This window comes from Bombina bombina, chromosome 11 (assembly GCF_027579735.1).
Source record: "Bombina bombina isolate aBomBom1 chromosome 11, aBomBom1.pri, whole genome shotgun sequence".
NCBI classification, from domain to species: Eukaryota; Metazoa; Chordata; class Amphibia; order Anura; family Bombinatoridae; genus Bombina; species Bombina bombina.
In genome coordinates, this window is record NC_069509.1 from 38,558,165 (window position 1) to 38,584,940 (window position 26,776).

The 26,776-nt window shown below is 35.2% G+C and overlaps 1 protein-coding gene across 1 annotated transcript in view; it reads right to left on the bottom strand.

Annotated features, from left to right (window-relative positions):
- Positions 1-5,520: 5,520 nt before the first annotated feature.
- Positions 5,521-26,776, bottom strand: part of LOC128642450 (large neutral amino acids transporter small subunit 4-like) — a 152,498-nt gene continuing 131,242 nt past the window's right edge. The window contains exons 10-15 of the mRNA XM_053695220.1: positions 16,617-16,775; positions 16,417-16,540; positions 15,361-15,457; positions 14,279-14,352; positions 13,142-13,265; positions 5,521-9,473 (exon numbers count right to left, since the gene is read on the bottom strand). Coding sequence (XP_053551195.1) covers positions 9,324-9,473; positions 13,142-13,265; positions 14,279-14,352; positions 15,361-15,457; positions 16,417-16,540; positions 16,617-16,775 — 728 coding nt within the window. The 3' untranslated portion in view covers positions 5,521-9,323. The remainder of the gene's footprint in view (positions 9,474-13,141; positions 13,266-14,278; positions 14,353-15,360; positions 15,458-16,416; positions 16,541-16,616; positions 16,776-26,776) is intronic.

Genomic DNA, 26,776 nt, shown 5'->3' on the forward strand with positions numbered 1-26,776 from the left:
GTTTATATATGTGATTCTCCGGCGTATCATAGCCAGTGCCTCACCAGCCTCTGACATCACCGCACGTCAGCAATCCCCCCCCCCTATCCTAGTTCTATCCAGCCTTCAAGGTGGACAGGACTAGGCAACCCTCTCTTCAATATCTGTAACTTACCTTGGAGGGTTTGCTCTTCCACTGCATTTCGGATCGTCCAGCCTGTTGTTCTCCTATCCCACTGTGGGTCCCTGGCTATGTGCCAGTGGTGCTGTTCCAGTATTCAAGCACCTTGGTATGTTATTTCAATATTGGGCTCCTCCTAGTTTTCTACAGTTGTGAATAATGTCTGAAACTCTCATCAGGGAACCAGAGCCTGTTTTTCGATTCCAATACTGCCCATGGAGATGCAGTTATTTTAAACAAGGTATGTTTTTTTTCCAGGTTTTATTAATACTGTTTCCAGGGACTTTATTTACTTTTTTCTTTTCTTTTAAGCCCTGAGCCCAAGCCTGCCTGTGCATTATGTGATAAACCCTGTTGGCAGGATAAGAAAATATGTAGATTGCTTTATCAACTTTTTGGTGGAAGTTCTACTGCAGCCACATTTTCTGGTGAACAAGGTTCCGAAGGTGTTCAACTATATGACACTGATTCTAAAGGGCAAAGCTTCTTCAATACATTCAAATGATCCTGCTGCTACTGCTGCATTATGTGAATTAAATGCATCAGAGACAACAACAACCTTCTGTGTCTTCAGACTGGTTTAAATCTAAGACAAATTCTATTGAAACCTTTTCATAAAGAATATTTATTTACAGGAATTGTCAAAAAATTAAAAGCAGTTTAATGTTTCTGAGAAATTATTCAAATGGTTTTTCTTTACCTAAAAATCTTAATTGTCAATTTTCTACTCCACCTAAAATTGATGCAGCAATTTCTAGATTAACTAAGAAAATGCTTTTCCCTATAGATGATGCTGGAGCTTTTAGGGATATAATGGATAAAAAGGTGGAGCATAACCTTAAGAAACTTTATTTGCAGCAGTGAGCTCTTTTGTATCCACTTTTGGCTTTATTTTCTGTCTTTAACATATTTCTGCTTCTCAAGATGTGCAAACATTTTATGACTTTTATTTCAGATATAAGGAAAGCTTTTGCCTTTTCATCTGCTGTTTCGAAGATGCTACATTTAACGGGCAGATCAATGAATACAGCTAACCATGGTTAGAAGAGCACTTTGGCTTTGTCACTGGGAGGCTGATCCCAGCTCCACAATAATTTTATTGGGCAACCTGTTATTTGGTAAAGAGCTTGATACTCAGATTTCAAATCGTTCAGGAGGGAGAAGTTATTTTCTCCCCCAGGCACCAACATTTAACAATTTTTTTTCTTATGCCCATCAATATCAGGATTTTAAGACCTCTTTCAGAAGGGAGTCCTTTGCCTTCCAGATTGGAAAACGCAGGTACAAGCAAGAGGCATAGGTCGTACCAGGGCAGCTCATTTTCACCAGAACAAAAACCTATACAGGTGGCCCTCGGTTTACAACGGTTCAATTTGCACCGTTTCAGAATAACAAGTCTGTGTTGTGTGATTATTTTATTAGGTTTATAATGCTGTTTAGCAAATGTTTTTTTTCATTTAACTTAGTTTAATTATATATTCTGTGTTGTGTGATTATTTTATTAAGTTTATAATGTTGTTTAGCATTTAAAGTATTCATTTCAAAGCTTTAAAAAAAATGTATTAGGTGTTACTTATGCCAATTTTGAGAGGGGCCTGGAACCTAACTCCCTCACTTCACATTGACTTACATTATAAACTGGGTTTCAATCTGCAACGTTATTGATTTACAACCATTACTTCTGGAACCTAACCCCAGCGTAAACTGAGGGCTACCTGTACACTCCTGTCTAGTTGCTTTTGCAAAGAAGGCTTTCCAGGTTCAGAGACTTCTGGACAGAGGCCATTTAGACAAATGGGTCTTACAGATTCTCAGGAGAGGCTATACACTGGAATTCAAGAAGAAACCTCTAATTCCTTGCTTTATAGTCTTGCCACTCCCAGAGAAGAGATTTAAACTTCAAGCCATCCACCAGTTTGTACAGAAACTTCAGGAACAGGAGGTAGTTCAAGAGGTTTCTAGTAAAAAAAATAACAATTCCTGGAGGCCAGTCTTGGACCTCTGGCATCTAAATTCCTTCCTATAAGTCAAGATATTGAAGATGTAGTCCCTCATTTCAGTAATAAACATCATGACTCCAAAGGGCTTATCTGTTATCAGGATTTAAAAGATGCATATTTTCACATCCCTATCACAGAGATTCACAGGCAATTTCTTAGATTTGCAATAGGAAGATGGCAATTTCCGTTCACTGCTCTTCCCTTCGGCATATCCACTGCGCCTCGAGTATTCACAAATAACTTAGTTCCTCTTATTGCAGAGCTAAGGGCCAGGGGTATCTTTGTCATACCTTATCTAGACTCCATTCTTCTGATTTCAAACAACCGGCAGAGGGAATAGTTACTTCATACCCTGCTGAAGTTCAGATGGTTGGTAAATCTGCAAAAGAGTCAGCTTAAGCCAACTCAGTCTATCACTTTCCTGTAGGCACAGATAGATACAAAGAATGCTGTAGTGTCTGTGTCCCCACAAAGAAGGAAGATTTTGATGACCTACTTCAAAAAGACTTTCGTCTGACAGCTCGAGTCTGAATGCAAATGTTGGGTCATCTGGAACTAAGAAGACTACATTGGTGGTTTCCGAAGGAGAACCTCTCTCAAGGGTTTTCCCTGGTGGAGCCAGATTAGATAATCATACAGACAAATTTCAGCAAGCTCAGTTGTGGAGCTATGTAACAAGGGAAATACACTCAGGGGTCCTGGCAAAGAAGTATTCAGTCTCTTCCTGCAAATGTACTGGAAATAAAGGCAGTCTATGAGGCACTGCTTCACTTTCAGGGAAATTCAATAAAAGTTTTGTTCGAAAACAAGACGACAAGGTCCTACATTTATTTTCAGGGAGGAATAAAGAGTCTACAAGCTCTCAAGGAGTTGTCGCTCCATTTAAAAAAAAAAAAAAATTGTCACAGAAGTATCTAAAGTTGTTATCCGCTTCTCACCTTCCCGATCTACAGAATGTTCAGGCAGATTATTTGAGTCAAGTTCCTCTTTCACAAACAGAGTGACAGTTGAACAGAAAGCCTTTTAGGGTGATTGTGGACAGATGGGGAGCTGATGGCTTCCAGTCGCAATCATCTGTTGCCTCTATTTTGCAGTTGTCTGCCGACACCACAAGCTTTGGAGATTGATGCTTTCTGTCAGGTATGGAGATTCAACCTTATTTGTCTTTCCACCACTCCATCTAATTCCTTGCAACTTTGTGGCAGTAATTCCCTTTTGGCCTTGCAGACCATGGTTCTTTCAGTGGAACCTCCAGGGCTCCTTCCACAGTTTTCAGACATGATGTCTCAGGGTCCAATCCTGCATCCAGCCCCACAACGCTTGGTATGGTTGCTGAGATCACAAGATATAGACAACTGAATATATCAGATTCGGTAAGTCTAACTTTACTTCAGGATAGAAAGAAGATCACTTCTTCAACCTATTACAGAATATGGAATACTTTTTCAGCCTGGGTGATTTAACATACTTCTTCTACAGCCAAGATGGAATTACATAATTTATTGGATTTTCATTATTAAGATTTCCTAAGAGGTCTTTGCACTATAACACCGAAGGTTCAGATGTCTGCTATCTCTGCCACTACTAGAGTCAAGTGAGCACAGAAACATTTGGTTCATCATTTTTTTCAGGCCTTGGCTCATATCCAACCTTCTACCAAATGTGCTATTCCAATGTGGGATCTTCCTTTGGTTTTGGAAGCTTTGATGGAAATACCCTTTGAACCCATCAAGGAGATGTCACTCTGGTTTCTTACATTGAAAACTATTTTTCTGGTTGCTGTTACATCTGCAAGATGAGTCATGTGCACAGTTCCAGAGTTTTTACCAAAGGTTGTCTCTGATTTTCATAAATCCCAAGACATTGTGTTACCATCTTTTTGTCCAGAGATGCAAGGTTCAGCAGGAAAGCCATTTTACTGACTTGATGTGGTGTGCTGTCTACACACATATGTTTCAAGAACTAAGTCTATTAGAAAGACAGATTGTTTGCTTGTAGTACCAAGGGGTTTACAACAAGGTCAAGCTCCTGCAAAATCCACTTTGGTCAGTTGGACAGTACAATCTCACAAGCCTATAAACAGAAGAATCATCCGATTCAAGTTGGGCTTATGGCACATTTTACAAGGGCAGTGTCAACATCATTGGCTTTGGAAGCAGATGCTACACCTATGGAGATATGTCAAGCAGCTGGCTTGAGTTCTCATACCTTTCTCTCTCATTATAAGGTGGATGTGCGACAATCATCTTCAGCAAAGTATGATTGAAAAGTCTTATCTTCTGTGGTGACCTTATACTTTTGCAGCATTTCCTTTGATTGGCTGGAATTTTTTCCCACCTGATTTTTACTTTTTTTTTTTTTATTGCTTTATTCTCTTCTCACTGGTAAGCATTAACTAGGAAGGGCTAATATAACTAAAAATTAACAAACAAATATAAGCAATTTATTGACTCATAGCCCTTGTTAATGCTTACCAGTTTCCCTTCCCTCTTTTCCTTCTACCTTTTCCACCTGTTAAGGCTGGACTAGGAGGATAGGGGGAATGGGTCCATATTACCTTTATAGCTAATCAGGGGAGTGGTCATTTTTGTTCACACCCCCTGGGAGAGGGCTTCTCAATAGTAAGCATTCCAGGGGTATGAGCTAAGATATAGAAATTGCTTATATTTAATTGATAATTTATAGTTATCTTTTGGTCTTATGATCTCTCTTATCAAAACAAATGTAGTTTAGAACCTCTAACACAGCTACAACATACAGGTAAAAATAGTTGCTCCTCCTTGTCAGATCTCCCTACAGCTTCTATGGATCTTCAGAGGGTGCCAACATTGTGTATTACATTGGGCAAATCGTAAAGTGGCACCCTCACAAACATAATAGTTTAACACAAGCAGTGTGTCTGATCTTTAACCATTTTTTTATGCCAATGAGGACACACTTGGGTTATAAAACTCCCAACAATCTTTACAGTTTGTTGTATTTCAGAAAAACAAAACCATTTGTTAAATAATTTTTTTTGACTATTACAAAAACAAAACTTGACAAACAAATATTCAACTTGCTTCTAAAACGTTAATCTGTCATGAGCATGAAACGCGTTGCATGAGTTTATCATTATGATTAGAATATGTGCTGGGTACACTGTGTCATTGTATTTGTGGTTATACCTCTTATAATTTTGAAAAATATTCTTTGATGTCCTATTTAATTGTTTATGTTGGTGCCCTCTTCGTACTCCTTGGCAACTGTTTGGAACACCTATTGTAGACTGGTAGCTACTTCTAGATGGAACTGGTGCAACCCCCACCCCCTCCTCTGTTTGGCTACGTAGAGAAAAAAAGATACACATAGACTACAAAGTAAACAAAAAAATAAGTTTATTGCTGGTTTAAACAAATAGTGAGAGACACTGGTAAAAAAATAAAAATGGTGTAACCAGTTGTGTATTTAGTAGTTATGCAGTTCTGGGTACTGGGAATCTGTTGCCCCTTAACCATAATAAAATGCCTGGTCAAACGATTTCACAACAAATCTCTAGCATGAGGTGACAATTTGTGAGGTCTTGTGAGACTTAACCCTTTCCTGCTGGGTTCCGATGTAGACAAATTGAAATCACGCGATCGTGCACACGATCACAAGATTTAAATTATTGGATCGGGTCTGGGGGGCTTCCCTATAACCCTAGGAACGCCCTCCAGACCGCAATCAAATCTGGGAAGCGCAGTAGACTTCAGGACAGCCGTTGGCTATGACGTTCTATTCCATCATAACGGCTCTGAAGCCCAGTGTAATTATGACGGAATAGAACGGCATAATGGCGTTAAAAGGATTTCATTTAAAAAACAAAAAACTAAATCCTTCCATTTCTCTGCCTCCTGTATCTTGTGACAACCATCAGCCAATCAGCCAATCACAGATGTAAACTGTGAACTCTTGCAAATGCTCAGGAGCTTGTGTCTCAAAATGTGCAGATAACCACCCCACCAAAAAACCCTACAATTTGATAATGGAAGTAAATTGTAAAGTTGTACCTGCTGTCGTCTCAAGGCTAAATCTGCTACATATCTGTCCCTGATTGGCTTTATCAAATAATAACTGCAAAACAATTTACCTCAAAAGATCTTTGTGACAGTAACTAGACTCGTCTTTGGACTAAAGCTCAGATTGGCTTCTCCAAATTAAAAAAAAAAATAACTGCAGTATAAAGGATGTTAACTTGTTTTAAAAATGTTAAGACTTGGCTGATATGTCTTTCCATAGCAACACAGCAGAAATTTCTTGTAATTACAAGGTGTTACTTTCTCTTTAAATACAGATTTATTGCAAAGTACAGGAATGCAAAGTGACAGCCCTGTAAATTATATGATTAATAGAACCTAGTTGTGGAATATCTATATATAATTATACAAATCCAAAAGTAAGGTATGATTACAGTCAGAATATACTTAGTTGTATGTTAGCAAACATAGGCTTAATAAATACTAGATTAACGTTCATAATACATTAAAATAATACTCCTTTCTAAAGAACATTATTTTTGTTAATTTATTTCAACTTGTTGCTAAGTAAAAAATAAAAATATGTCTAGTATCTGTGGGATTTAAATAATTAACTCAACATTTTGTTGAACTCATGAGTAAAGAAATGATAAAGTTAAAAATCATACTTGTATTTAGTGTTGCAGAGACATGTAGCTATATGATAACTGAAGCCCCTCCTGGATTATTGAAAGGAGGGGCTTAGAGTGTGTCTAGTAATTGTGGATCTACAAAGCCATTGCTCTAGAAAAGCACATCTGACCTATGGGGTTGCTCACTCATGTAGGTAAAAAAGAGAATCTCAAGGGTCTTGGAACTATAGCATCATCAATGTCACAACTGTAGAATTATAAACATTATCATTGCTTCTTGCCTAGGAAGCAAATGATCCTTCAGTGTATGTATTGGGTACTTGTAAAGTGCGGCTAATCACCCGTAAGGGTCTCAAGGTGCTGCTCATTTTATTGACCTCAGAAGGATGAAAGACTGAGTGGACCTCACCGGGGATCAAACCTGCAACCCTCAGGTTGCTACAGAGCACAGCCACAGTGCATTAGCATGCTGAGCTATCTGTCCGGCTGCAGTATTGCTGCTTTAGGAAGCATAGGATTGTCAATACCATAACCCTGCAATTAGTGAGTCACTCTGGACAGCTGGAAGTGGAGGAACAGCAATGCAATAGGTTACAATATTTATAAGTGTTCCAGATTTTGTGACTGTGGTTTTGATTTCGAGTGATATCAGTGAGGGGATGAACTGTGCTTTCAGCTTTAAAGCAAGTGAGTGGGTAGTTTATATCATCCCTATTCAGTTCTATTATAGGAAGAGCCTTCAGTTATACATGCTTAAAGGATTACTTTCTGTTATAATTTTTAAGCCAAACAACTAACATATTAAAGTTAATAAACATTAATTAAAACCTACTGACCTATATTTTCTCCAAAACGAAGTTTCATACCGTTATAAAAGTTATATATTTTATTCCCCGATGATGTCACGTTATCCTGCCCACTATTTTCAGCACTGCGTGTTCAAAATACTTAAACCAATGAAATTGTGTTTAAAGCGCCATTTTGAAACCTAGGTATTGTAAACGGATTGGTACAGAGCAAAGGATACCCACGGAGTGGGTTTGGAAAACAATTTAATTTGCAGACAAGATTTCTGATATATGGTAGAGATATGTTAATGAAATGATATTGATAAAAAGCGTATTTGGGGTAGTTAGTTAGTAACAGGCATAGAAAATATTTACTTACAGTGGCCCTTTAAGGTGAAGAGGGTTTAATATATGCGCATATACAAATATGTAAGTATGATAAATGGGCCTACAAAAAATAATGAAAAAAATGATGAAAAACAAAAGCACCACTCTTAGGGACGAAACGCTTGGGCTTATTGGTGCTGCTCTAGTTACCTATTAAACTGCTGTTGTATTTTATGTATCTGGTAAACCTCATATTTTCATTATTGGGGATTATTGGTTTATTTGTTGCATTGCACTATGTACACTTTTTTATTTCGGAAACCTTCGCAATGCATGCACATATTGAAAGACTTTATGCAAACTGAAAAATACTTTCACATGTTTTGGAATATCATTTTGGACATCCATATAGGATTTATTTTTTTGGAATCACTAATATTCGGACACAATTCATCTTTGGACACCTTTTTTTGGGACATATTTCTCATCATTTTTTCATCTACACATTTTTTCATTATTTTATTCTTTTTTCTGGGCCCATTTATCATACTAATATATTTTTATATGCGCATATATTAAACTCTATTTGATTTAATTGTTCATATTTAATGAATCCACATAGACATTTTTTGTTTATCTTTTGACACTTTTGCCTTGTTTTTTGCTGCTCCCTTATTCTATACATTCTATGCCAGTAAGATTTGATTAGGAGATATTTTGGGAGCTTGTGTATTAGCCCTGTGGCACTTTATTATGCATTTTTAGATTTTAGAGGAGAAGAGGATCTCACATTTTGTAGGTCTACTTATGAAAGAATCACCAGGGCTTAAGATCTACTGATGGAAGTATCACCAGTGTGGAAGATCTAGTGATGAAAGGATCACCAGCACTGAAGGTCTAGCGAAGGAATGATCACCAGCGTTGAAGGTCTAGCGATGGAAGTATCACCAGCACTGAAGGTCTAGCGATGGAAGGATCACTAGCACTGAAGGTCCAGTGAAGGAAGGATCACCAGCACTGAAGGCCTAGCAAGGAAGTATCACCAGAGCTGAAGGTCTAGTGATCACCACTTCTGAAGGTGTAGTGATGGGGAGTGACTATTATAGTTTAAATAATCCAAATGCAGTCTCTTGGGATACAGTAAGATTGTCTCACTGCAGCTTAGTGAAGAGGAAGAAGTGATGGACCTAACTTAATTTGAGACCTGGTGGGTTTGAAGGGATGGATATGGGAGAACCCGAGAATAGTAGCTCTACAACAGGGATTTCTAATTCAGTTTCTAGTTACAGATCCCAAATGTATTACACCTGGATTCAAGGTGTAGGAAAGCGGAATAGTGAGAGCAATTTTAGTAAAACTGAATATGTCTGTCACCACAGTACTTATAAACACAGTTCATGTTTTACTAACAGTTACTGTCACACTTTTGTGAGCTGATGGGTTTTATTTGAGGGGTTTGCCCTGCGGAGGACAATAGGTTTGTGATGGTTCTTTTTAGTGCGCTGTATCCAAAGATAAAGAGGAACCGGCACAGCACAGGAGGACAGCCCAAGAAAAGTAGCATGTATCTGCAAGAGAGACACAAAGGTTAGCCAAAACTACTGGGTGATAAGGAAGGCATGACCAGAACAGCGTGAGAGACAGGAGTGAGAAGCAAGAGAGAGTGTGGCAGCTCAGAGGTAGTCATGACAGAGAGAGAGAGAGACCATCAGAAAGCAAATAGACAAAATAGAAGAGAGAAAATGATTATGACTGGGGACTTGGTTAAAAAAAAGACAAGTGCAGGAGAGTAAAAGATAAAAAAGCACGGAAATAAATAGAAACATGATGGACATAAAGTATATCTGAGGGAACAGGGTAAACTTATTGAGGGGAAAGGCAAACAGAATTTTTAGATAAGAGAGTTTTGAGAAGGGGTGACAGACATCAAGATTGGAGGAATATGAAGAGAAACCGGACTGGATGCACATAGAGATCAGAGAGAAAAGTGGTACAAGGGAGCACAGGAACATGAAAGGGGACAGTGACATGAGAGGACAAAACAATAAGTGGACAGTCATTCAAAAGAGGACACAGAGATATGAGATGACACAGTGAGATAAGAGTACACAGAGATATTAGAGGACACAGAGATATGAGATGACACAGTGAGATAAGAGTACACAGAGAAATGAGAGGACACAGAGAGATGACACAGAGATATGAGAGGACACAGAGAGATGAGAGGCCATAGAGAGATGAGAAGAAAGAAATATGAGACGATGTAGAGATATGAGAGGACACATAGATATGAGAGGACATAGAGAGATGAGGACACATAGATATGAGAGGACACAGAGAGATGAGAGGACATAGAGAGATGAGAAGACAGAAATATGAGATGATGTAGAGCTATGAGAGGACACATAGATATGAGGACACAGAGGGATGAGAGGACACATAGATATGAGAGGACACATAGATATGAGAGGACACATAGATATGAGAGGACACAGAGAGATCAGAGGACATAGAGAGATGAGAAGACAGAAATATGAGATGATGTAGAGCTATGAGAGGACACATAGATATGAGGACACAGAGGGATGAGAGGACACATAGATATGAGAGGACACATAGATATGAGAGGACACATAGATATGAGAGGACACAGAGATATGAGAGGACACAGAGAGATGAGAGGACACAGAGAGATGAGAGGACATAGAGATATGAGAGGACACAGAGATATGAGAGGACACAGAGAGATGAGAAGACAGAAATATGAGAGGACACAGAGATATGAGAGGACACAGAGAGATGAGAAGACAGAAATATGAGAGGACACAGATATGAAAGGACGTAGAGATATGAGAGGACACAGAAATGTGTCTATATGAAAATGGATGTATCTAGCAGAAATGATAGTGTTCTCTGATTTTAGCCAAAGGTACCTAAAGGGACACTGAACCCAAATTTTTTCTTTCGTGATTCAGATAGAGCATGAAATTTTAAGCAACTTTCTAATTTACTCCTATTATAAAAATTTCTTCATTCTCTTGGTATCTTTATTTGAAATGCAAGAATGTAAGTTTAGATGCCGCCCCATTTTTGGTGAACAACCTGGGTTGTTCTTGCTGATTGGTGGATAAATTCATCCACCAATAAAAAAGTGCTGTCCAGAGGTCTGAACAAAAAAAAAAAGCTTAGATGTCTTCTTTTTCAAATAAAGATAGCAAGTGAACGAAGAAAAATTGATAATAGGAGTAAATTAGAAAGTTGCTTAAAATTGCATGCTCTATCTGAATCACGAAAGAAAAAAAATTGGGTTCAGTGTCCCTTTAAAGTTTATGGACTTTCATAAAAGATAGGGGGTTTCTCAGCCAGCCCCTGCAAAGGGGGTGAGGTCAGGCAACCTGATCTATTGAAAAAAATGTATAAGGGTCTTATGTTTTAACACTGAATTGTCATTCTTACAAGGGAAGCTGTTCTACAGAGTAAGGACCCATTGCTTCATGCCATCTCCCTGGCACAGAAACCAAGATTAGTACAGTATAAGGTTCTGCTATTTTCTTCATTTTATTTTAAAAACTGTTTACTTGTGTGTAATTTTACTTGTAACAACTTTTTATTAATAATGCATTGTGCATAATATTTTTGGCATAATAAATAAATCATGTATGAAGCTTTTGCCTTTGTCTAATATTTGAACCACGTTACTGAAAGAGACTGGTTGTAGTAAAACTGTATATTTTACTGTAGGTTATTTTCTGCTAAATTGTATTCTGACAGTTAATGTGTCTGGGTTTTTCCTTAGGATTCTCCCTTTAATAAATCATAAGTGGTGGCAGCTTGGAGCTAGTTATAGTGTTAGTTTAGTGTGGGTGGCATTAAAGGGGAGTTTTGGTCATTTCTTTTACGTCTAGTACAGACTAGAGAACGTTGTTAACCCTTGCACCCACTGAACTACGTCACAAGCTTGCGTGGCTAGATTGTGACCGATTAGTGACAGTAGAAGGGGTTTGATAACCCTTTCTGTGCCAAACAAGTGACTGGCGCAGGGTTGGTTATCCTTGGTCGTCACAAGGCCATAGAGATATGAGAGGACACAGAGAGATGAGAGGACATATAGAGATGAAAGGATACAGAGATATGAGAGGACACAGATATGAGAGGACACAGAGATATGAGAAGACAGAGATATCAGAGGACACAGAGATATGAGAGGACAGAGATATGAGAGGACACAGAGATATGAGAGGACACAGTGATATGAGAGGACACAGTGAGATAAGAGGACACAGATATATGAGAAGACAGCGATATCAGAGGACACAGAGATATGAGAGGACACAGAGAGATAAGAGGACATAGAGATATGAGAGGACAAAAAGATATGAGAGGACACAGAGAGATAAGAGGACACAGAGAGATAAGAGGACATAGAGATATGAGAGGACAGAGAGAGATGAAAGGACACAGAGAGATGAGAGGACACATAGATGAAAGGACACAGAGATATGAGAGGATACAGAGATATTAGAGGACACAGAGAGATGAGAGGACACAGAGAGATGAGAGGACATAGAGATATGAGAAGACAGAGATATCAGAGGACACAGAGAGATGAGAGGACACATAGATGAAAGGACACAGAGATATGAGAGGATACAGATATATTAGAGGACACAGAGAGATGAGAGGACACAGAGAGATGAGAGGACACATAAAGATGAAAGGACACAGAGATATGAGAGGACACATAGAGATGAGAGGACACAGAGATATGAGAGGACACAGAGATATGAGAGGACACAGAGAGATGAGTGGACACAGAGATATGAGAGGACACAGAGAGATGAGAGGACACAGAGAGATGAGAGGACACAGAGATATGAGAGGACACAGAGATATGAGAGGACACAGAGAGATGAGAGGACACAGAGATATGAGAGGACACAAAGAGATGAGAGGACACAGAGAGATGAGAGGACACAGAGAGATAAGAGGACACAGAGATATGAGAGGACACAGAGAGATGAGAGGACACAGAGAGAGGAGAGGACACAGAGATATGAGAGGACACAGGGATATGGGAGGACACAGAGATATGAGAGGACACAGAGAGATGAGACGACACAGAGATATGAGAGGACACAGGGATATGGGAGGACATAGATATATGAGAGGACACAGAGATATGAGAGGACGTAGAGATATGGGAGGGCAGTAACAATCAAAAGAAGTGGGTTCTTACCCAATAGGGGTCTCCATTTAGAGTGCCTGTGAGTAGTAGGAATAGAGGATACTGAGAGACAGTCAGCATTGATGTAATAACTGTATATATTCCCAGCAGTGCTCCAAAGTGAGTGGCAGGGAAACTGAGGAAGAGAGAGAGATCTGTCTGTATACACATTACACATAGGTGTTGTGTGTGCATGTGGTAAGTACATATAAGTATGTTGTCTGCATACAAGGACTGCAAATAGGTGTTGTGTGTGCATGTGGTGAGTACATATGGGTATGATGTCTGTATACAAGGACTGCACATAGGTGTTGTGTGTGCATGTGGTAAGTACATATAAGTATGTTGTCTGCATACAAGGACTGCAAATAGGTGTTGTGTGTGCATGTGGTGAGTACATATGGGTATGATGTCTGTATACAAGGACTGCACATAGGTGTTGTGTGTGCATGTGGTGAGTACATATGGGTATGATGTCTGTATACAAGGACTGCACATAGGTGTTGTGTGTGCATGTGGTGAGTACATATGGGTATGATGTCTGTATACAAGGACTGCACATAGGTGTTGTGTGTGCATGTGGTGAGTATATATGGGTATGATGTCTGTATACAAGGACTGCACATAGGTGTTGTGTGTGCATGTGGTGAGTACATATGGGTATGATGTCTGTATACACATTACACATAGGTGTTGTGTGTGCATGTGGTGAGTACATATGGGTATGATGTCTGTATACAAGGACTGCACATAGGTGTTGTGTGTGCATGTGGTGAGTACATATGGGTATGATGTCTGTATACAAGGACTGCAAATAGTTGTTGTGTGTGCATGTGGTGAGTACATATGGGTATGATGTCTGTATACACATTACACATAGGTGTTGTGTGTGCATGTGGTGAGTACATATGGGTATGATGTCTGTATACAAGGACTGCACATAGGTGTTGTGTGTGCATGTGGTGAGTACATATGGGTATGATGTCTGTATACAAGGACTGCACATAGGTGTTGTGTGTGCATGTGGTGAGTACATATGGGTATGATGTCTGTATACAAGGACTGCACATAGGTGTTGTGTGTGCATGCGGTGAGTACATAGGGTATGGTGTCTGTATTAGTGTTTGTTGTGCTCATGTCAATACTCACAAGTAGTTAAACAGCTCAGTGCTGAGAATAAACGAGGAGCTCCTCACAATCACATGTATAATGAACCCCAAGACCTGAGTGACAGATACAGAGATGAGAAACCATGAAATAGTGGGGTGCTCAGACACAGTTACACTGGGAGACGGCTAGGTGCTCACCACAGTTACACTGGGAGACGGCTAGGTGCTCACCACAGTTACACTGGGAGACGGCTAGGTGCTCACACACAGTTACACTGGGAGACGGCTAGGTGCTCACACACAGTTACACTGGAAGATGGCTAGGTGCTCACACACAGTTACACTGGGAGACGGCTAGGTGCTCACACACAGTTACACTGGGAGACGGCTAGGTGCTCACACACAGTTACACTGGGAGACGGCTAGGTGCTCACACACAGTTACACTGGGAGACGGCTAGGTGCTCACACACAGTTACACCGGGAGACGGCTAGGTGCTCACACACAGTTACATCGGGAGACGGCTAGGTGCTCACACACAGTTACACTGAGAGACGGCTAGGTGCTCACACACAGTTACACTGGGAGACGGCTAGGTGCTCACACACAGTTACACTGGGAGACGGCTAGGTGCTCACACACAGTTACACTGGGAGACGGCTAGGTGCTCACACACAGTTACACTGGGAGACGGCTAGGTGCTCACACACAGTTACACTGGGAGACGGCTAGGTGCTCACACACAGTTACACCGGGAGACGGCTAGGTGCTCACACACAGTTACACTGGGAGACGGCTAGGTGCTCACACACAGTTACACTGGGAGACGGCTAGGTGCTCACACACAGTTACACTGGGAGACGGCTAGGTGCTCACACACAGTTACACTGGGAGACGACTAGGTGCTCACACACAGTTACACTGGGAGACGGCTAGGTGCTCACACACAGTTACACCGGGAGACGGCTAGGTGCTCACACACAGTTACACTGGGAGACGGCTAGGTGCTCACACACAGTTACACTTAGACTTGAAGATACTAAAACATGGAAGACAACCACACAATCCAATAAGAAAATACTGTAGTTGTAGATTAGGAAGAGAAAATTTGTGGTTTTCTACCTGCACCCCTAGGGATGGAATGAGACAGCTAACTCCAAAGCCACAGACTGCAAGGATCCGAAGTATGAGTGCCAAAGACAGTCTCTGTGAGACACACCTAACAGTGAGACAAAGCAGAATATCAGGACAAGCTGAGACAGTTCTGGGTGCCTAATGTAGGGTGACCTTCTGACTGCAGACTATTTGGACAGACTAAGAAAGTGTTGTGTGTCTAATGAAGGATATGTAGTAGTGTGACCACCTTACTGTATATTGCCAGGACAGGTTTAGGCAGTGCTGGATGTAGGTCTAATTTAGGGTGACTTTCTGCAGATTATCAGGAGCTGAGTGTCAGTTTTATGACGGCAAATTATCATGGCAGACTCAGAAAGAGTGGGTTTCTATAAAACATAGTCACTCCCCTATCTGGACATTATCAGACCAGTTTCAGACAGTGCTGGTCTTCTATGTAATGCACGGTTGCCTTCTGACTGCACTTTATCAGGACAGTCTCAGACAGTGCTGACCTTCTATGTAATGCACGGTTACCTTCTGGCTGCACTTTATCAGGACAGTCTCAGACAGTGCCGGCCTTCTATGTAATGCACGGTTACCTTCTGGCTGCACTTTATCAGGACTGTCTCAGACTATGTAATGCACGGTTACCTTCTGGCTGCACTTTATCAGGACTGTCTCAGACTATGTAATGCACGGTTACCTTCTGGCTGCACTTTATCAGGACAGTCTCAGACAGTGCCGACCTTCTATGTAATGCACGGTTACCTTCTGGCTAAACTTTATCAGGACAGTCTCAGACAGTGCTGACCTTCTATGTAATGCACGGTTACCTTCTGGCTAAACTTTATCAGGACAGTCTCAGACAGTGCTGACCTTCTATGTAATGCACGGTTACCTTCTGGCTAAACTTTATCAGGACAGTCTCAGACAGTGCCGGCCTTTTATGTAATGCACGGTTACCTTCTGGCTAAACTTTATCAGGACAGTCTCAGACTATGTAATGCACGGGTACCTGCTCACTACATATGCTAAGAACAGGTTTAGGCATACGGTACTTACCCAGAATCAGCTTCTCCTCGCTTCCTCTCTCTCTTTATGATTTGTTGATTTCGGTGGAGGGCTACAAGAGGAGCTGAGATCAGACTGAGCATCTGCAGGGACCCAAAAATGGAGGAGAACTGATCTACAAAGGAGGGGAAGTGTTAAAAAGGATATAACTGAGGTCACATAGGGTACCCTCAGCTGCTAACACTTGCTACCTGCTCTCTGCTGATCGTCAGTAACGCTGCGCAGGTGCTGGTTCAGTGATGAGATATAGAAGTGCAGCCAGGTCAGGAGCACTGCGTCTGAGAAGAGGTGAAGGACAAACAGAGGTCTCAGCAGACTTCTCCTCAGGGGCGGGGCCTCAGACCCAGATCCTATAGGGATAGAAGAGAGGATGAAGTGACACCTTGTGGTTGCTTTTGTTTTAGTAAAACTGTAGGGAATGTGGGGAGGGAGGGGAGTTACAAAAATTGAAGTTTAAAGGGACACTAAACCTTTGAAAAAACTGTATTTGAAACTATAATAAACTATTAATAAATAATATTCGCAATATGCTTTAATTAACTATTATTCACGGTTTACTATATATTCATGATCAAAAATTAATATAATTCCAAACCCACACTTACTTCTTTTGATCCCCGTTACCAATAGTGCCTGATAACCTGCGTTATCAATATGGCCGTAATCCGCCGTACTGCGCATGCGCTTTATTTTTGCGCGTCATCGAAAACGTCACCATCCATTTAATCTACAGACCTCCGTAATCGAGCATTCTCAACAGATGTTTCAGCGTTCTCGAGCAGGTAAGATGTGAGTGCTTAGCAGCGATAATACCCCTAGTAAGAACGAGCATATATTGAATAACTCACGCATCAAAATATCTGAATAGCATCGATTTTGAAATTGAAATAACTAATAAATAGCGAGGCAACTAGCAAATAATCACCCTTGAAGTAACGAGCATTATTAATTAATATTTGAACATTTTGACAACATTTGATGAAAGAAACTCATATTCAAATTTAATATATTATACAATGTTGTTTTAAATTTCATGCAATATCGGATATAAATGTTAAAAAGAATGACACTTAGTCACTGTTCTCACAATGCGGTTTCCTGTAAATAAAAGAGTATATCTTTGGCAAACATCTTTATTCACTATATTATGTTTGATAGAGATCTACTTTTAATTACAATAATTATGCTTATTGTTATTTAAAAATAAATTATGGAGATCACGTCTAATTGGAAAGTTGAGGGTATCATACAGAGTTCTATTGTGACCGAAGTGCAAGCGTTTTCTAGCAGTTCAGATGTGAGCGCTTAGCAGCGATAATACCCCTAGTAATAACGAGCATATATAGAATTTATCACGCATATAAATATTTTAATATCATCTATTCTGAATTTGAAATAACTAATAGATACCGAGGCTAATAGCAAATAATCCCCCTTGAAGTAGCGAGCATTATGAATTAATATTTGTACATTTTGACAACATTTGATGAAAGAAACTCATATTCAAATTTAATATATTATACAATGTTGTTTTAAATTTCATGCAATATCGGATCTAAATGTTTAAAAGAATGACACATAGTCACGATTCTCACAATGCGGTTCCCTGTAAATAAAAGAGTATATCTTTGGCAAACATCTTTATTCACTATATTATATTTTATAGAGATCTACTTTTAATTACAACAAGTATGCTTATTGTTATTTAAAAATAAATTATGGAGATCACGTCTAATTGGAAAGTTGAGGGTATCATACAGAGTTGTATTGTGACACAAGTGCAAGCGTTTTCTAGCAGGTCAGATGTGAGCGCTTACCAGCGATAATACCCCTAGTAATAACGAGCATATATAGAATTTATCACGCATCTAAATATCTTAAAAACATCTATTTACAACTTGAAATAACTAATAGATACCGAGGCTACTAGCAAATAATTCCCCTTGAAGTAACGAGCATTCTGAATTAATATTTTTACATGTTTAAAACATTTGTTGAAAGAAACTCATATTCAAAATTAATATATTTTACTGTGTAGGTTTAAATTTCTTTAATTATCATATAGAAATTTTAAAAAGAATGACACATAGTCACGGTTCTCACAATGTGATCCCATGTAAATAAAAGCGTATATATTTTTCAAACACTGTATTCACTATGTTATATCTGAAAGCGATCTACATTAAATTAAATTTAGTCTGATTATTGTTATTTTAAAATAAACTTTTGATATCACGTATAATTTTTTTTTTTGTGGTATCTAAAACAGTTCAATTTTTAGATTTATATTCTTACAGTCTTTTTGATTTGTAATTAAAATATGCAATGCAATGGCCACTATTGTATGTTGACTGTTATCAAACTGAGTTACCCATTCAAACAGAAATCGAAAATAATATTTTAAATTATAAATAATCAAAGAAAAATATTCAATTTTTATTTAATCCTTGTCTCCATTTCAAAAAAATAATAGTCATACAATTTGAACTGATACTTTTTATTTAAAGCACGTTTAATATCACCATTATTAAATGTCATATTAATAACTTATTTATAAGTAATAATAACTACATTTTAAAAATTGTATCTGCAAATTTAAAAAAAACATTGTAAATAATTATCAATGTATTATATATTATATATCTGATTCTAAAATTATAAATGTTTCTATTTTTTTTTTCAAAGTCTATTTTCTAAAGCTTTCTATTTTTCTTTCACTTTGTCTCCTTTGTCTGTTTCAGCTTTAAATGGTTATTTTTTTTGTTACATTTCTTTCATTTGTAAAACATCTTATCACACAATCTATTGATTAGCTTTTCATTCACTCTAGTGGCCTCCCAACCTCTGTCTTTTGCAAATAGTAGTCATGGTAACACTGTTGTAAATGTAGGCTCCTTAGTTTAATTCTTGATTATATTCTTTGAAAAGGTCAAAATTAAAACCTGATTAGACAATCTTTTTAATGAATTCCAAGAGTAGATTAGTTTGAAATAGAGCTTTGTTATTTTAAAGGGAGAGTCAAGTACTAATCTTATTTTCAACTTGTAAAAAGGGCATGCAATTAAATTCATATTAACAATAGGTTTTTTTAAACTATTTCTCTTTATCTTTTTATTATTATTTGAAATATAAAACTAATATGTTCATATGGTAATTTTATATAACTTCAAGAATGACTATCAACTCAATAAATCTAGAACACTATAGGCTATAAGTTCTCATGTTTCATGTAGATAGCATTGATCTCATTCAGTTAAACTCAACCAGTATTGAGGAATGATTTATTCGAATTAATTTTTTTAAAATTCAATGAATTTAACGCACATTATACACTCATTTACATATATCTGCATGTAATATACACTACAATAAATACTACAATTCAAAAATATTCATATAAAATTAAATTTTAAAGATAATTATAAAATAAATTCTAAGGTTTTATTTCTGATTATTTGAAAAGGTTAGTTTTAAAGTAAAATTCAAGTGTCAAATAAGACACTCCACCCTTGACCTTATGTTGATATTGCTAATACATTTTAAAAATACAGGATCATGCTTTAAAATGTAGAGAACTGTATTCACATCAAATATTTTTTTTTAGTATTCCTATAATTAGAAAATTGTTATGTTTACATTTAAATTAACTTTTCTTTTTCCTATTTTCTAAAAAACATGGGCTATATAAAGATCTAATTAAACAAACATTGTTTATAATTTTAAATTTAGTCTATAAAATTAATATAAATGGACACTAAACCCAATTTTTTATTTCATGATTCAGATAGAGCATGCAATTTGAAGAAAATGTATCATCTACTCCTATTATCAATTTTTCTTTGTTCTCTTGCTATCTTTATTTAAAATGCTGGAAACGGGTGCATAGGAGCAGGCCCATTTTTGGTTGAGAACCTAGGTTATGCTTGTTTATTGGTGGTTAAATGTAATCCTCCAAATACCAAGCGCTATCCGTGGTACTGAACCAAAAATGGGCTGGCTGCTTAGATTTACCTTCCTTCTTTTAAAATAAAGATATCAAGAGAATGAAGAATATTTGATAATAGGAGTAAATTAGAAAGTTGATTAAAATATCATGCTATATCTTAATCTTGAAAAAAAAAATGGGGTTCAGTGTCCCTTTAAGGGTCAGTCAGCACAATTTTTTTACATATATAATTACAAATATTGAAAGTCTAACATTATAACTGCTGATTTTTTAAAACATATAAATGGTTAAATAAATTGATTTTTATTCTTTGTAAATACATATAATTCATGTTTTCGGTTTCATTTTACATAGAATTAAAGAGGCATTCAACAATGTTTCAAAGCTATAATTTTCAATCTCAAAAAATTATTTTATTTAAATATCGTTTTCAATTACATAAATCAAATTTCGATTATTGTTTGATTGAAATTTAAATACAGTATTAATAAAGAATAACCGATTAAAAAAAATCTAGAAAATGCTATACCAATTTTTTTTTATTAAAAATTTTGTTTTTCATTTTTGAAGTTGAGTCTTTATACACTGCCTTTGTACCATGCGATAGCCATCATCCAATCTCAAAATCATAAAATTATCATGTTACAAAAATCCTAGATTCACAAATGAATAAACAATTATTATTACACGTGTTCATTAGTATAATTACAATTCAAAAATTGAAAAATTAACAAAATGTGGCATTAATTTAAATGTCATTAATTTTAATAATTTCTAATAATTATATATTAAAATAAACTACGGATTTTTATTTGTTATTTGTTATTGTCTCCCTTAATTTTTAACTTCACTTCATTTTTTTATTTTTTAAATAATTATAGACTATAAATTTTATTTATGAAGAGTATAATCTTAAAAATGAAATAAACTAAAAATATATTCAATAGCCTATACATCAGTATTAATTGTTGCAATGTAGGTGTAGATAAAACAAAGGCTAAATCATCTATTTAAAATGCTTCAATTGGAGTAAACTAGCTTCTTTTAAAAAATTTAATAGACTATCGACGGTTAAAAGTATCATTTCTAATAAACACACCCACATATATAACAAATTCTAAATTAATTTCTAAATTTAAAAAATTATATATATAAAAATAATTATTTTTGAGCATTAATATATAATTTATACTCTTATTACATTTAAAAATTATTTTATTTATTAAAAAAAAATTTATCTTTTAAAATTTTTTTTATAAAAATTCAAAATATCATATTTCATATATAGTATTAAAAATTTTAAAAATCAAACATTTAATAATTCACATAAATAATTCCAAACATACATAATTCCAAATAATTAAGAAATAAATAAGACACACCATCACACACACATACACATACACACAAATGCATTACAAACCATCTTGAACAAATTATTAAAATAATATTGATTATTTAATTTCAAAATCCGATTATTAAAATTTTTTATTAAATTGTTTCTCCAATATATCTAAATTGTATTTCCTTTTTTTATTCAGAATAAATCGAAATTTTTCAAAAATTTCATTGTCTTTTGTTTGAAAATCCTGATCACGTCCGAATTTACAAGGTAATTATTTTTACAAATATCATTGAATTTTTTTTTACATGTTAAATAATGTTTATAAACAAATTTGCACATTACAGATTTATATAAGTATTTTTTTATATGCGAAAATTATTTTTTTTTTTAAAGAACATTAAATATTTTTTATATAATAAAATAAAAATATGTACCAATGATTATCAATAATTTTTTACATATAAAATTATTATTTTCAAATACACAATGTATATTATTTTTCATTTTGCATTGTCAAAATATTTTTTATTTTTTTTTTAATTATTTATTTATAGATATATGAATAATAATTTTTTTTAAACAATTTTCGTTTTAAAAAAATAATTTTTAAATTTTTTAATATATTTAATTTATAATAATAACTATTTTAATATTCCTTTTTATTTTTTTATAGATGCCTAAATGTTTTGTAAAGGGATGTTCATCAAAACATGACAATCGATCGAAAACACCAGACGTCAGTCTACATTGTTTTCCTAGATCACCCAATAGGATAAGAAAATGGCTAGAAATTTCAGGACAAGCATTACCAAATCCAGAAACAATAGTACAAAAGATTATGATGCCAAAAAGTACTGTTAATTATCGTATCTGTTCTAAACATTTTACAACTGACAGTTATATGATGATCGGTTCAAGAAAAACACTCAAAAAGGACGCTGTTCCGAGTTTGCAAGTACATGTGTTAACAACATCGAATGTAATAGTCTATAATGAACAACCGTCAACTTCAATGTTCAGTAGAGAAACAGTAAATGTCTCATCTTCACGTGTCGATGTAATCCCAAGCGACAGTGAAGAAATAATGGACACAACTCCTGAACCATCGCTTCCATCTTGGCAAGTTGATCACCATTATAGTAGCACACTGTCTAGTATGGATAGCTTTGAAACTGATTTATCTGTAATGTCACATATTCAGAGACATGATATTTCCCTAGAACGTGCATCTACTGCACTTCAAATTCAAGATGAAAATCCTCATTTGTTACCAAAGTCAAGTACTATGTTTGCCAAAATTCTGCCAAAAACACCATCAAAAATTTTTGTAGGAAAAGGAAGTCATGTAATGGATCAGCAGATGTTAAGACGTTCGCCTAGAATGATAAAGAAGAAAGACAAAGGAATTAAACATAATGTCGGAACTACAACAAAAAATTTAATACAAACTCGGTCAATAGGTACATGGACCGGTACTTATGACTTTTTTATGTCTGAAATTGCCTCATATAAAAAATTTTTTGAGGAAGAGGAATCGATTTCGACATTACCAATTATGTCCACACCAAGGCAAATCACAAAACAGTACTTGAGGTCAACTCTCACACCGATCAATGTAGTGGAATCTAGAATACCCAGAATAATAATACCTGAACAACCATCACCTATTTTAAGCCACAGCATGGAAGAAGAATTTCAATTACTAGATACCAGTGCATTAGGTGAAAGTATAAATCCATTGGAAGAATCTGCAACTTCAGAACATGTTGACGATAAAGACACTTCCTATGTTCCTAAATCAGATTCATCACCGTCTTCAGAAGAAGAAAAAAATCTCAATTCTGACATATCGAAAAAAGCACAAACAGAACGCAAATTTATTGTGTTCGAATCATGTCTTGACGAACTTTTAAAGTTGATAAAGTGCTCCTATGGTGGGAATTGCAATTCTCCTTTAGAACAAATTCTAAAAACAGTGACTGGAACAAACATTACTTTATACACAGAATGCACTGCTGGACATAAATTCAAATTTTGGGACAGCCAGCCACATTTTGGAAAAAAAGCCATTGGGAATATTATGACTTGTGCAACAATACTACTGTCTGGCAACCATTACAGTAAAATTGCTGAATTTTTCAACATAATGAACATTCCATTCCTATCCGAAACAAGTTACTACAAATTTCAAAATAGTTACTTCTTTCCAGCTATAGAAAGAGCGTGGATACTGCAGAGACAAGATATAATAAACAGTTTTAAAGGGAAATATGTGACAGTGATGGGTGACGGCCAATGCGACAGTCCGGGTTTTTCAGCCAAGTACTGTACGTATACTTTAATGGAGGATACTACCCGAAAAATAATCGATTTCAACATCATACAGGTGTCCGAAACAACGTCATCGGTTGCAATGGAAGCAAAAGCATTCCGAAGAAGTGTAACCAATGTTATCGCACAAGGTCTAGAAGTAAAGACAATTGCCACTGACCGTCACGTCTCAATTCGAAAAATCATGAGAGAAGACTACAAAGAAATCCGTCACCAATTTGATTTGTGGCATTATAACAAAAGTCTGAAAAAAAAATTGTTTTCTTTAGCAAAAACAAGAGAAAACAAATCACTACAACATTGGGTTCCTCTAATTTCCAACCATCTCTGGTATAGTGCTGCATACTGCAAAGGGGACAAAATAATATTAAGTGAACTTTGGCGGTCTGTATTACATCATGTTCTAAATGTTCACTCTTGGGACAATGAAACCGTTGTTAAGAAATGTCTTCACAAGGAACTTACACCTGAAGAAATTGCAGAGCGTCCATGGCTTGACAAAAAATCTATGGCATATGCAGAACTGTGTAAATTCATTGAGGACCCACTCATTGAAAAAGATCTTGTTTACCTGAAGGACTACTGTCATACTGGAGAGATAGAAGTATTTCACAGTATGGTCCTGAAATATCGTCCCAAGAGGGTGCATTTTTCAATGGATGGGATGAATGCTAGAACACAGTTGGCAGTCATGTCACATAACGCAAATGTGGATCGTCCTCAAGCTGTTGTTAAAAGACCAACAAGAGCAAGTCGGGAAAAAGGAGAAGAAAGATTCAAACCCTTTTACTCAAAAATGAGTAAGCAGTGGCACGTTAAAGCGGTGTATGAAAATACAAACAATGATTTCATTCAGCCAATCATGTTTGACATTTTACAGATAGTCAAAGGCGAATTGAAATATGACTTTCATTCACAAGTTGCACGTTTACCACCGAATATAGCACATGTGCAAAGACCGACAACATCGCAATTAATTGATTCACATCGTTCTCGACTATCAAGAAAAAGGCTTTTCAGAGGAAATGATAATTAATGTTCTAGTTCAAATATCCTTTTTTTTTACTTTGGGGTTTAATAAATGATAACATACTATATACCTTTAAATTTTTTACGTTTTCAAAAATTTAATTTTTTGGTATATTTTATCACCAAAAAATTTTTTCAAAGTTTTAATTTCTATTTTGTTGTGTATATTTACTGTGTTATTAAAAATAAATATTTTATTTTTTTGTTGTAATGTGAATAAACAAAAATTTTTAAACAATTATTGTTTTTATTATCAATTTGTAAAATTTTTTTAAAATATTTTAATTATCCTTTTTATTTCGATATATTTAGGATCTTAATTTTAAAATGATAAATGTAAATCTCATCATCCAGCTCATTTTATGTTCATCAACATTGTCTCTCAATTTAATTATTTAAAAAAAAAAAAAAATAGCATCATCTATATTATTAAAAAAATGTCACTGCTACTTAACATAAAATGTAATTAAAAAAAAAATTTGAAGTTTATATTCGAAAAATCAATTTTATAATATTTATAAATTAATCAGTTTATTTTATTTTTATTATAAGAGTGTTAGTAAATATTTATTTTCAGTGTGCCTTTATAAATATTATTTTTAAAGTGATTATTAAAAATTAAAAAAATTAAAAATAGAAGTAGTACGATCATTAATAATTCAAAAAATAAATATTATTTAAATAATAGAATTCTTTATTGAGAATATAACAATTTTAAATTTTTTAAAAAATTATTAAATATGAAAATGTACCCACAACTTAAATAGTATAATTAGATAAAAACAAAAAAATAAACATAAATATAAAACTATTTACACTTAAAATAAATAAACAGCAATATTAAAATATTCTAAAATTTTCTAAATGTTTAATTATATTAACAAACAAAATATTATATAATATAAATAAATAAAAATAACTGAAACATTAAATAAAAAAAATTAATAACATTAGTCAAAAAACATTTCTTCCGCAGGACCATCAAATTCAACCCTATAAAATCCCATGTAGATTCTATCTGGTGCTGGAAATTGTTGACGTATGGTATTTACTACGCAGGAAGGTATGGGTCTGCGATTGAAAGGCCCAAGATATCCATGAATCCATAATGTAAATTGCCGGTAGGCAATTTTCCTGTAGTCCCTTAAAAAAAAAAAAAAAAATAATTAATAAAAAAAAAATTATCAACTCAATTTTTAAAATAATATTATTTATTAAATTTGAAATAAATATAATTTTAAAAATAAACTAATTAACATAAAAATTAATTTTATTAAAGATAATTTAATAAATTACAATAAATTTTTTAATATTAAAGTTAAATCTTAAGATCAAATAAATTTAAAAATTAATTTTGAAAATTAATTTTGTTTTAAAATAAATAAATATATTAATTAACATTATTTTATCTAAAAAATATTACATTTCAATTTAATATATTTGTAAAATATAAATAAAATAAATAATCAAAATTAAAATATTTTCAAAGTCATATATTTTTATATAACAATGTATATTTTTTCGATGAATTGAACATCATTGAAATTAGAAAATCATTTAATAATCGTGGTCTTCATAATATATTTTTTATTTTTTTTTTATCAATTATTGTATTAAAAATTCAAAAATTAATGAAAATTAAAAAAAATTAAATGTTATTTTTAAATAAGGATATGTTTATAAATATTGTGATTATACTT